Source organism: Chiloscyllium plagiosum, unplaced genomic scaffold, assembly GCF_037043375.1.
Source record: "Chiloscyllium plagiosum isolate Xiang-an unplaced genomic scaffold, Cpla_swu_hap1 HiC_scaffold_29, whole genome shotgun sequence".
Taxonomy (NCBI): Eukaryota; Metazoa; Chordata; class Chondrichthyes; order Orectolobiformes; family Hemiscylliidae; genus Chiloscyllium; species Chiloscyllium plagiosum.
In genome coordinates, this window is record NW_028270167.1 from 11,653,080 (window position 1) to 11,664,226 (window position 11,147).

Here is an 11,147-nt window from a genome sequence, read left to right on the forward strand (position 1 = left end):
GCTGTGGGTCAAATTCTTAGGATGATTCAGAAAGAACTCCCAGCTTCTAATCTGTGTTTTTTAAATGGAGGTATTGATATAGTGGGCTGGTTAGTTTTCTCTCTGTGTTGGCCCCTAGGCACTGACAAAGGGTAATGCGCTTTGCATATCAAGGGAGGGTGGTTAGGCTTTGCTTTTGGAGATGGTCAATGTTTTGTTAAGCCACAATAGGAGTTTTACTCTGTACTAAACAATTCTAAATCAATCCAAACATATTTGACGCTGTCACTGGGGTAATAAAAATGTCTCTTTTCCTCATTACTCTCGTCTTTGTGAAATTTTGAAATATCTCAAAAAGGGATGTTAGTAAAATGAGAAAGAACTGAGATAAATTGGTGAGACTGCAGCTGCAGCACCGTACGGTTTTGGTCCCCTTACTTGAGGAAGGATGTAGTTGTATTAGAGACAGTTCAGAGGAGGTTCACAAGATTAAGTCCAGAGATAAAAGGTTGTCTTATGAAGTGAGATTGAGCAGTTTAGGCCCACACTCGTCAGAGTTTAGAAGAATGAGAGGAGATTGAATTGAGATGTTTAAAGGTATGAGAGGGTATTGACAATGTGGATGGAAAAGAATGCTCCCCCTTGTGGTGACATCTAGAATGAGGGGCTAAGGCAGTGGGACATTTAAAATAGAGATGAGGAGAAATTACTTCTATCACAGGGTTGAGTGTCTGTGGAATTCACTACCCCAGAGTGTGATTGTTGCCACAACTCTGAATAAATTCAAGAAGAGGATAGATTTTAAAATTAGTAACAGGTTAAAGTGTATCGGGCAGGAAAATTGGGTTGATGCCAAGATGAGATCAGCCGTGATCAGGTTTATTGTCGGAGCAGGTTGAGGGGGATGAATTGCCTACTCCTGCTCCTACTTCTTATCCATCTCCTTCAACAGAATTCCCTCTGGCTTAATTTTCCACAGGAGTGGAGAAAGCACTGCTGTTTCAGAACTGGTTTTATTACTCTGCAATGCACAAGAACATTATCACATCAAGACAAAACACCCTTCAAAGCTATTATTAAAACATTCCCTCAAATTTGCTCCCTGTGGTAAATCAGATTAATATAGTAGAAGATTAATTTGTAATGCTCACAGAGAGCAACACAGCCTGGCAACCCACTAATGCTCACCTTCTTCGGGAAGGTCATTGTGTGCATTTAGATCTTCACATCAGTTTGCCTGACAAAAGCATCATTTGTGACAAATTTCCCCAGGAATGGGAACAATTCTTCTTGCAAAGGCAGTGTCATAAGTTTGTTAAGGTAGCATTTTGGTGACAGAATAAATAAAACCCTGAAGTTTAAAGTAAACTTTAGGGTTTTAAAGTAAACATTGGAACTTCAAGGAGTTAATACTGAAACAAAGGATAGGCCACTACTCAGCACAAAATGGGTCATTGGGTTTCTCTTAGTATCCTTCATTAATGTTTTGGTGGAGTCTGTCCCACAGAGAGGTCAATTTGCTTTTAAGGTCTTTAGCATATGGGCTGAGATGTTTTTGGAAGTTCTCAACCAGAGGAGTGAATGTCTGTCTCATCTCTTCCAGCTTTTGATCAAAGTTTTCACTCAGTTTGCTGGTAAAAGGATGAGCATCCAGTCTCTCACGAACGGTTTCAGAAAATGGTGCAATATTCATTTTAAAGTCCTTCATATTGGACTGAATTTTTGCCTTGATCTTCTCAGCTAAAGGGGTCAGCCTTTGGTGGAGACTTTTCGCATTCTGAATAACCTGCTCCTGTATGCTGCTGGCCAGGGGTTCTAGCATAAACTGGGATGGCTCAACACTAAGATTGACCCTACTGCGGAGGTCACTGGCATACTGAAGGACTTTAACTTTGAACTCCTGCAAGTCCGTCTGAATCTTCTTCTCCAGCTGCAATCTGTCGTTTTGCAATCTCTGACGAATTTCATCCGACAAAGGAGACACAATCCTTTGCAGTTCTGTAACATATCCGTTGAGTTTCTCCAAGCTCTCTGAAATTGTTAGGCTATAAATAAAACCAACGATAACAATGAGGGTTATGCTATTTAAAAACGCGAGCCACTTTGCACCTCCCCACATAAATACATATTGAAATTTAAGCTGAGTGGTGTTGGAAGGTTAGTTGCACAACTGTTGATAGCCATCCAGGATTCAGACAGATAGTGATCGGGCCAATGTGTTGCAGTTCAAGACAGAAACTAATAGCTTCACCTCAGCTACCCAGTGAGTCTTAGTCAACATTTTGACACCATGAACCACTGAAACAGAACCTGCAATTTTAGGAAAATGCTATGGGGAGTTTCTATTTAGCTAAGCTACATGAAGTGTATTGGTCATAACGTCATGCCCACAATTTAGAATTCCCCACCACACTGTTCCGTAGTGCATCAGTGAAGACTCTGTTCAGCCCCAGACACCCCACCATGTTTCCACTCCCTGACTGCAGGCCCAGTCTGATTGATGGACTACGTTTTCTGGGCAGGCAGGGAGTGAGACAGTGAAAGCTGCGACAACAGTTTGGTCAATGGGCAGGGATGGGAGAGGACAGTGACAGACAGAATAGGTGAGGGTGGGAATTGATCAAGTAGCTAGGAGAAAGTGAAGACTGCAGATCAGAGTTGCGAGAGTGGTGCTGGGAAAGCACAGCAGGTCAGACAGCGTCTGAGCAGCAGGAGAATCGATATTTTGGGCATAAGCTCTTTATCAGGAATGTGCCCAAAACATTGATTCTCCTGTTCCTCGAATGCTGCTTGACCTGCTGTGCTTTTCCAGCACCACACTCTCGATATTGATCAAGTAGCTGTCGATCCTGCAGTAGGAGGTTGTCAACTCTCTGTGGTAATCATGGTAGAGCATTTCAGGCTGGAGGTGGATTGGACCCTCAGGTAAGTTGGTGTGGGTGGGACTGCAGAGAACATCAGGGCCAGTGGTCGTGGGAACTTGAATATGGCACTTATAGGAACAGTGGATGGGGAGAATAATGAGATAACAGGACTGGTGATGGAGAGGTTGACACGAAGGGAGGAGGTTCTAGGAGTGAGTTCAGAGGGATGGTCATTTGAGATTGTGCTCAATCGTGGAGGTTTCATCAGGTGAGCCCCCTGGATCCACGTGACAGGTCTGAAGATAATTGCCTCTTGAAGCCACCGAGTTCATACAATCAGGAAGATGCTGCTCAGTCAAAGCAGCGTACTCATGAGGCTTCAATATCTCAGTTAACGTTATAATGAATTGAGTTAATCACCTGGCTAATCTCTAGCTTTAGTTAAACACAGGGATTGATGGAAACATGTTTGCATGAAGAAGCTGATTTCAGGCTTCCACCACCATCAAAACCCTCGCTCTCCAGGATGTTGCCAGGAATGGAGGGTTTGAGTTATAAGGCAAGGTTGGATAGGCTGGATTTTTTTTTCCTAGAGTATAAGAGGTTGAGGAATGACCTTACACAGGTTTATAAAATCAAGGGAGGCATAGATGAGGTGAATGGCAGGTGTCTTTTCCCTCGGGTGGGAGATTTCAAGACCAGGGGGCATATTTTTTAGGTGAGAGAAGAAAGATTTTTAAAAAAGATGAGAGCCAATTGTTTTGCATGGAGATGGTTCATGTGTGGAATGAAGTTCAGGAGGAACTGGTGGCTTTGGGTACAGTTACAAACTTTAAAATGCATTTAAATAAATACATGAATAAGAAATGTTTGGAGGGACATGGATTAAGTGCAGGCAGGTGAGATTAGTTTAGTTTAGGATGTGGTTGGCATGGACTGGTTGGACCAAAGGGTCTGTTTCCATGCTGTATGACTATGAATGAAACCCAATCTTATTTTGGTTAAACTCCATTTGTACTGGACTTTAAGTTACCCAATAACGTTTTGTCTTCAGGAATATTTTTAATATTCCCCATCAAAACCAGACATAATTTCTCTCACTTGAGAATTCTCTTATTATTCCATTGTATGAATAGCAAAATAGTTGATAGACCAGTGATGATTATTTACTTACTTTAGCTGCTTGCCAAACTCATAGTTATCAATATGGTCAATAGTGTCTCGAGCTTTGACACTAACTTGACTAAAGTAGTTCTGAAGAGTATTCTTCAGGTCATCTAGACGTGTTTGGGGCTCATTTCGCCATAGGACTGCACCTCGAGTTCCTACAAAAAACAATGAGCAGAAGGAAGGCCTAAATTTGTAACAATTGTGAAATTGGGCCTCAGTTACATTTTGATTTTTCATAGCTACTTTACAATGTTTGTATCAGAAGCTGCAGACTGACATTTTTGTCTTATAGAGAAAATCTCCTGCTTCTTTGGTACTAATTTCTACAAATTTTCAGAAGTTACTGTGTAATAAATAACTCCTCTACTGAAGATCATCAGCAAATTTGAGAATGTAGTAAGGATCTAGGCACACAAGAGCAATGCATTTATGGATTGATGCATCGGGTTTGATTCTTTGTCCATCATCAGGCCATTAAACCCACCATTGGGTTGCTGTTACAGTACTTCACATGAAATCAGCACCTCCGAGCAAATAAAGAAAATCAAACAGTTTGTGTTCATTAGTCCATTCACTCTCCTACCCCTAGAAATCAAAGGCTGGATAAGAACATTATGGCCTTTTTAAAAAGATTCTCTCATAGGAGGTGGACATTGATGGCTGTCCCAAATTGCCCTTGAGAAGGACGTGGTGAGCTGTCTTCATGAACTGCTGGAGTCCAGGTAGATCCACAATGCAGTTAAGGAGGGAATTCCAGGAATTCAACCCAGTGACAGTGAAGGAACGGCAATATATTTTTAAGTCAGGATGGTGAGTTACGTGGAGGGGAACTTGCAGATGGTGGTGTTCCCATGTATCTGCTGCCCTTGATCTGTTTGGTGGTGCTGCTCTTGACCAATGCTCATTGTTTGCATTCACCAGGGCAAAATGGCTAAATGGTTAGGACTTTGGTGGGCAATGTTAAAACTAGTTCTACAAAACCGATGCAAACCCCCAAAAGAAATCACTTCCTCATCAGCTGCTAATGATCAGTCCACCATAAAGTCTGTGCAGGGACACTACTCGATGACTTTTCATCACTCGGCAGATATGTGGGGACAGATGTTTGCAAGGGCAGGAAGCTGAGGGAAGAATGTTGAGCCAAGTGTTCCAGTTATGATACGCATAGTTGCAATCACTGGCAGGGGAAAAAGATGTGTGAGGCACCCATGCTAGACAGGCCCACAGTACAAAAGGGGCTGAGAGTTCCTCAGCAGCAGCAAAATACTATGCAGCTAATGTCATGGAACCATGGCCAATCCTGACACAACAGGACTGCAAAGGAGAAGATGATGTGGTGACTGTCAGGTTTAACTCACTGTCACCTCTCTCTAAGATGCAGCAGCTCCAGACTATAGGGACTTGTGTCAGAAGAAATGGTGCTATTGTTATGTTGATATGACGTTGTTTAACAGGTAACATATATCATTATATTCAACTAGGAGAAAGTGAGGACTGCAGATGCCGGAAATCAGAGTCAAAAGTGTGGAAAAGCACAGCTGGTCAGGCAGCATCCGAGGAGCAGGACAGTCAATGTTTCAACATTCCTGATGAAGGACTTATGCCCGAAATGTCGATTCTCCTGCTCCTCAGATGCTGCCTGATCAGCTGTGCTTTTCCAGCGCCACACTTTCCAACATGATTATATTCAAATTAAATTAAAGAAAGAAAATAATGAAATCTTTGAATGCTTCAAATCTAAACCATTATTTGTAAACAGTTTGCGTGTTATTTCTTCAGTTGTTGAGGGTAAAAGAGTGGATGCACATACCTGTGATCACAAAGAGAGCCAAGATTATAGCAGTCACCTTCATGATGGCTGTGAGCTTCAACACTGTGAATAAAATAGCATCTTTTAAGAACATCTGCCTGTAATATATTTGTTTCATTTATACCGTCAGATGATTCCGTTCATTCTTTTGATACTTGGTTCTCGTGTAGGCTTCACTGGCTGTTACCCATCCCGAATTCCCCTTTGTGTTTGGGTATGCCTTCCTCAACCATTGCAGTCCATATGGGAAGAGGGGTTCAGGATTTTGACTCATTATTATTGGCAAAAATAGAACTCAGCATTTTTAGCAGTTCAAAAGTTCCATTGGTATATATGCTTCCTGATCTGACATCAATCGAGAAGGTTCCATTTTGCATCCCAAAACAGTTGAGTCGAGTTGTAACCATAACCATAAGATAACTACAAGATAAAGGAGCAGAATTAGGCCATTTGGCCATCAAGTATGTTCCACCGTTCAAACGTGGTTGATACGTTTCTTAGTCCCATTCTCCTGCCTTCTCCCTGTAGCCTTTGATCTCCTTATTAATGAAGAACCAATCTATCTCTGTCTTAAACACACTCAATAATTTGGCCTCCACAGTGTTCTGTGGCAATCAGTTCCACAGGTTGACCAACCTTTGTCTGAAGAAATTCCTCCCAGTTCCTGTCAATTTTAAAGGGTCATCCCTTCAATCTGACTGTGTGCCCTCGGGTCCTAGTCTTTCCTATTAGTGGAAACATCTTCTCCATGTCCACTCTATCCAGGTCTCTCAGTATTCTCTTAGCTTCAATGAAATCCCCCCTCATCCTTCTAAATTCCATCAAGTACACACTCAGAGTCCTCAACCACTTCTCATAAGGAAAGCCCTTCAGCCCTGAGATTATTCTTGAAAACCTCCACTGGACTACTTGCAAACCAACACATCTTTTCTTAGATATGGGCCCAAAACCTGCACACAATATTCCAAATGCAGTCTGATCAGAACCTTATATAGCCTGAGCAGTACATCTCTGCTCTGTATGCTAGCCTTCTCGAAATGAATGCTAACTATTCATTTGTTTTCCTAGCTGTTAATTGACCCGACATGTTAACTTTAAGAGAATGCTGAACTGAGACTCCGAAGTCCCATTGAGCTTCAGATTTCCGAAGCCTTTCCCCATTTAGAAAATAGTCTATCTCTCTATTCTCCCTACCAAAGTGCATCACCTCATATTTTCCCACATTATCTTCTGCCACTTCTTTGCCAACTCTCCTAGCCTGTCCAAGTCCTTCTACATCCTCCCCGCCTCCTCAACCCTACTGCCCCTCCAATTATCTTTGTGACATCTGTACACTTAGCAACAATGCCCTTGGTTTCTTCAGCTAGATCATTAATGTACAACGTGAACAGTTGTGGTCCCAACACTATGGAATTCCACTCATCACCAGCTGCCATCCCAAAAAAGATCCCTTTGTCCTTACTCTCTGCCTTCTACCAGTCAACCAATCTTATCCATGCCAGTACCTTGCCCCTAACACCATGGTCCCTTATTTGTTTAGCTCTTGACTCTAATTGGAATTATGTTATTGAGTATTGGTAGGACATCACAATTTGCTACCATCAGATCAGCAGAGGGAGAGAGTTAACTCTATCTGTGCTCTGCCTCTTTATTGTTAATGAGAGATAGTGAGAATTTGTGGACATGGACCTCGGACAGGAAAAGACCAGGTTGAACTGTGAAAGAATCAAAAAAGAAATTGGACTGCACATTTGTTCTGGAGTCAGAACCCCAACATCAGGTGCATTTCCAGGTCCTAACCCTGAGTCACACCAGCATCAATAAGTGGCCACAAAGTGGTCACAAAGCACATTTATCATCCAATTGGGAAGGGTATTCTCCCAATAGACCACCAAGAAGAAAAAACCAGTAAAACTTGTGAATGACACGTACTGGTCCAACTTGTTTTGTATATTTCAGAACAGTACTCCAGGGTGAAGACCATGTTCATTTTTAAGTATTTCCTGGTTTTTCTCTCTGGGCAGTCAGCAGCAGCTGTCAGAGTCAGGAACTGCTGTTGAAGACAGGAGAGAGAGCCTGTCTCACGATGGAAATGTGCTCTCACAAGAGTTTAATCACTTTAAATCCCCATCAGCCCATCATCATGGAGAATTAACTCCCTTCTCCTGGATCTCTGGTAGCTCAACAGCAATGGTACCTGCTGGGAGGGGCCACAGAGTTCCAAAGCTGAATGTAATGTTGGTCTCTTCCCCCTCAAAAGGAGGCTGCCTCCATCCTTTGATTGTGTTTTGTTTTAACTGTGAGACCTGAGAATGAACTGCAGTCACTAAGCAGAGAATGACCTGAACAGGCCTTCTAACTGCCACACCAGCCAGGGTAACAAGGCGATATTTCTGGGTTTGTTAATGGATTTTACACCAATAGTTCTTTATTATCTTGCTGCTGACTACTTTCCTGGGGGAGGGAGCCACGTTCATGCCCACAATGCCCTGTCTATATCATTGATGATGTAAGACCACACAGAATAACAACAAAGAACTGTGATTGCTGGAAATCTGAAACAAAAAGATGATTTTCTGGAGAAACTCAGCAGGTCTGACAGCTTCAGAGAAAACAGAGTGAAAGGTTTGAGTCTAGTGACCAGAGTCCAGTCAGAGTTTTGATGAAGGATGGAATCCTCTGCCACAGAAAGCAGTTCAGGCCAAAACACTGAATGTTTTCAAAGAGATAGATATAATTCTTAGGGTTAAAAGGATGAAAAGGTATGGGGAGAAAACCGGAACAGAGTGCAGAGTTGGGTGATCAGCCATGATTGTATTAAATGCCAGAACTGGCTCATAGGGCCAAATAGCCTACTCCTGCTCCTATTCTCTATTAAAATTTTCAGAAAACCAAACTGACTTTCAGCATTTGGACAAAGCATTGCAAAATGTCTCAATGTTGTTTTAACCGGCACTTTATCAACTGGCACGCTTGATAAACCAACAAAAAATATACTTTGAACACCATGATCTACCATGATGTCGACGCATTTATGCTGTTAAGAAAGTGTAACAGTGATGTGTATACCCCCTGCATTAAATTTCTATAACTGTGTGTTTTTACATTGATTTTAGGTGTGTTGATATTTGACATAGGTGTTTTGAGGGATATTGATGTCTCAAAGCTTCACTAGGTCATGTTTATGTATGCCTCTTGATTATCCAGAATACTTGAATAACTGACAAAATCCTGGTCCCATAGGTGCCAGTTAATAAAATATTTGCTGTAATTTGCAGCTTGGTACTTGGACAAATTTGGCAACAAGATCCCCGAATCATCAAACCTACGAATGTTGTGGTAAACCATCTGCAGTGGTACCATTGGATCTTTTGCTGAGTGGCTCAATTGAAGAGAAGCCTCTATAGACGCTGTAGCACTCCCTCAGTATTGCACAGTGGTGCCAAACTGGATCATAAATTTGACTTCTGAGCATACCCGCATCTAAATGAATTGAAACTTGGTCTTAAGAAACTCCTTAAGACACTGCAGTGTATTGAAGTACTGTGTCAGTGGGGAGATTGATTATTTTACTGTTGTGTGTTAGTGGCAAGTTCTGGAGAAAAGTTACATCATTTAAGTGCTCTTCAAATCAGTTTCACCAAGTAAGAAAGTTATTTCAACAGAAAAGTTTACAATTCGTATTACTAATTTTTGAAAAGAACATTTGTAGCAAAATGTAATTCCAAGTAATTTTTTTGGTAGTATCTAACCACAAATATCTATGAAGTCAATCAAAAATTGTGCCTTGCAACATATTGGTGACGTGCAAGTAACACTATTCTCAAGCATTCCACTTTCCTCTTATTAACAGAATTTAGAACTAAAACATTACGCAGAAAAACACCTGAAAATGTATTTTTAAAAAGTCAGTGTAAACTCACTCACCTCTCACCGTTTCTCAACTTTCTTTTCTTCTTCACTTCATCTGCAGTCTGACCCCAAGAGCACATTGTATTTATAAGCCATCTGCTATCACATCTGATAAGGAAGAGAACTATAAACCGTGCTTGGTAAGTTTTAATTATGTGGAAGCATAGAATCAATGTTCAGAGTTCTCAACTGGTTAATGATAACCAATTTCCAACCAACACCAAACAGAGCAAAGATCAACTGGTTACACAAAGACTCACTTGAAGCATTTGTAGTTTACAACATGTTTTTCTTTAAATTCATCATTCAATTGAAACACTTTTGATTCTCTTTTAATTATTTCTTTAACAAACAGTCCTCTTTACACAAATGCTGCTAGCCTGACTGAGTATTTCCAACATTTTCAGCTTTTATTTCTAATTCATTATACTATCTCAAGTAGATTGAGCTAAACTTACCAATTGTTTGGACCTTACATTTGTTTTAGCCACCCTCCCTCCTCCTGATTATTTTCTTTTTACCTTTCTCCTTCTGTTATGGGCACAAACACAACAAAAGTTATGGCACTTTAATACTCCCCAAGAGATACATAATTGAACCTGAATATGTCTTACCACAGTAATAGAAAAACAAAATACTGCAGATGCTGAAAATCTGAAAAGTAGAAATTGCCAGAGAAACTCAGCAGCGCTGTCAGCATCTATGGAGACAGAAACAGAATTAATGTTTCAAGTCCAATTCGACTTCTTCAGAAGTTTTTTGTTTAATCGAATGAAGAGAGAAACTTATTCTAAAGAGTCATACTAGACTCAAAATACTTTAACTCAGTTTCTCTCTCCACTGCCAGACCTGCTGTGCTTTTCCAGCTTTCTCTGTGTTTATTTCAGATTCCAGTATCTGCTATATTTGCTTTTATTTGTATGTTTAATTCACTGTCACTTCTCTTTCAAGTATGCCGATCTTGAAGAGAATCTCTACCCTCCAAAAGGGATTCAGTTTTAATCTAGGTAGCCTTTGGTGTTTTCTATTTCTCTCCAAGTGTTGACAAAGTATTTGCCAAAACTTGTTTTTTTTTAATAGCCACATTTTCTTCCTCAATGACTGTCTCTACATCCACCTTACTCCACACAGATTTCAACTGAAGTTTCATCCTTCATGTTTGTTCTACTAAAATAGATACTTATCTTTATGAACATTTGGAACAATATTGCTTACCTTTGTATTTTCATTTCAGTTTATTTAAATTTATAAATGTGCCTACTATGCCTTTGTTAAAAGCTGGGTTCTTAAATACAAGTAACTGCAGACAAACTGCATAAGGCTGACAATTGAAATTGTCGCTATTTTAACAACTCAGATTTGTATGCCAGGCTGGACAATTGAGGTTAAAGTCTCTTTCATTAAAAGCCTTT

At 40.7% G+C, this 11,147-nt stretch overlaps 1 protein-coding gene across 1 annotated transcript; it reads right to left on the bottom strand.

Moving 5' to 3' along the window:
- Nucleotides 1-1,294: 1,294 nt before the first annotated feature.
- On the bottom strand, nt 1,295-9,842 carry LOC122540633 (apolipoprotein A-IV-like). The gene is made up of 4 exons (XM_043676608.2): nt 9,751-9,842; nt 5,824-5,886; nt 4,018-4,168; nt 1,295-2,024 (listed from the first exon to the last, which is right to left on the bottom strand). Exons 2-4 carry the CDS (start codon nt 5,864-5,866, stop codon nt 1,445-1,447), a joined length of 774 nt encoding a protein of 257 aa, XP_043532543.1. The 5' UTR covers nt 5,867-5,886; nt 9,751-9,842; the 3' UTR covers nt 1,295-1,444.
- Between the last annotated feature and the right edge of the window lie 1,305 nt (nt 9,843-11,147).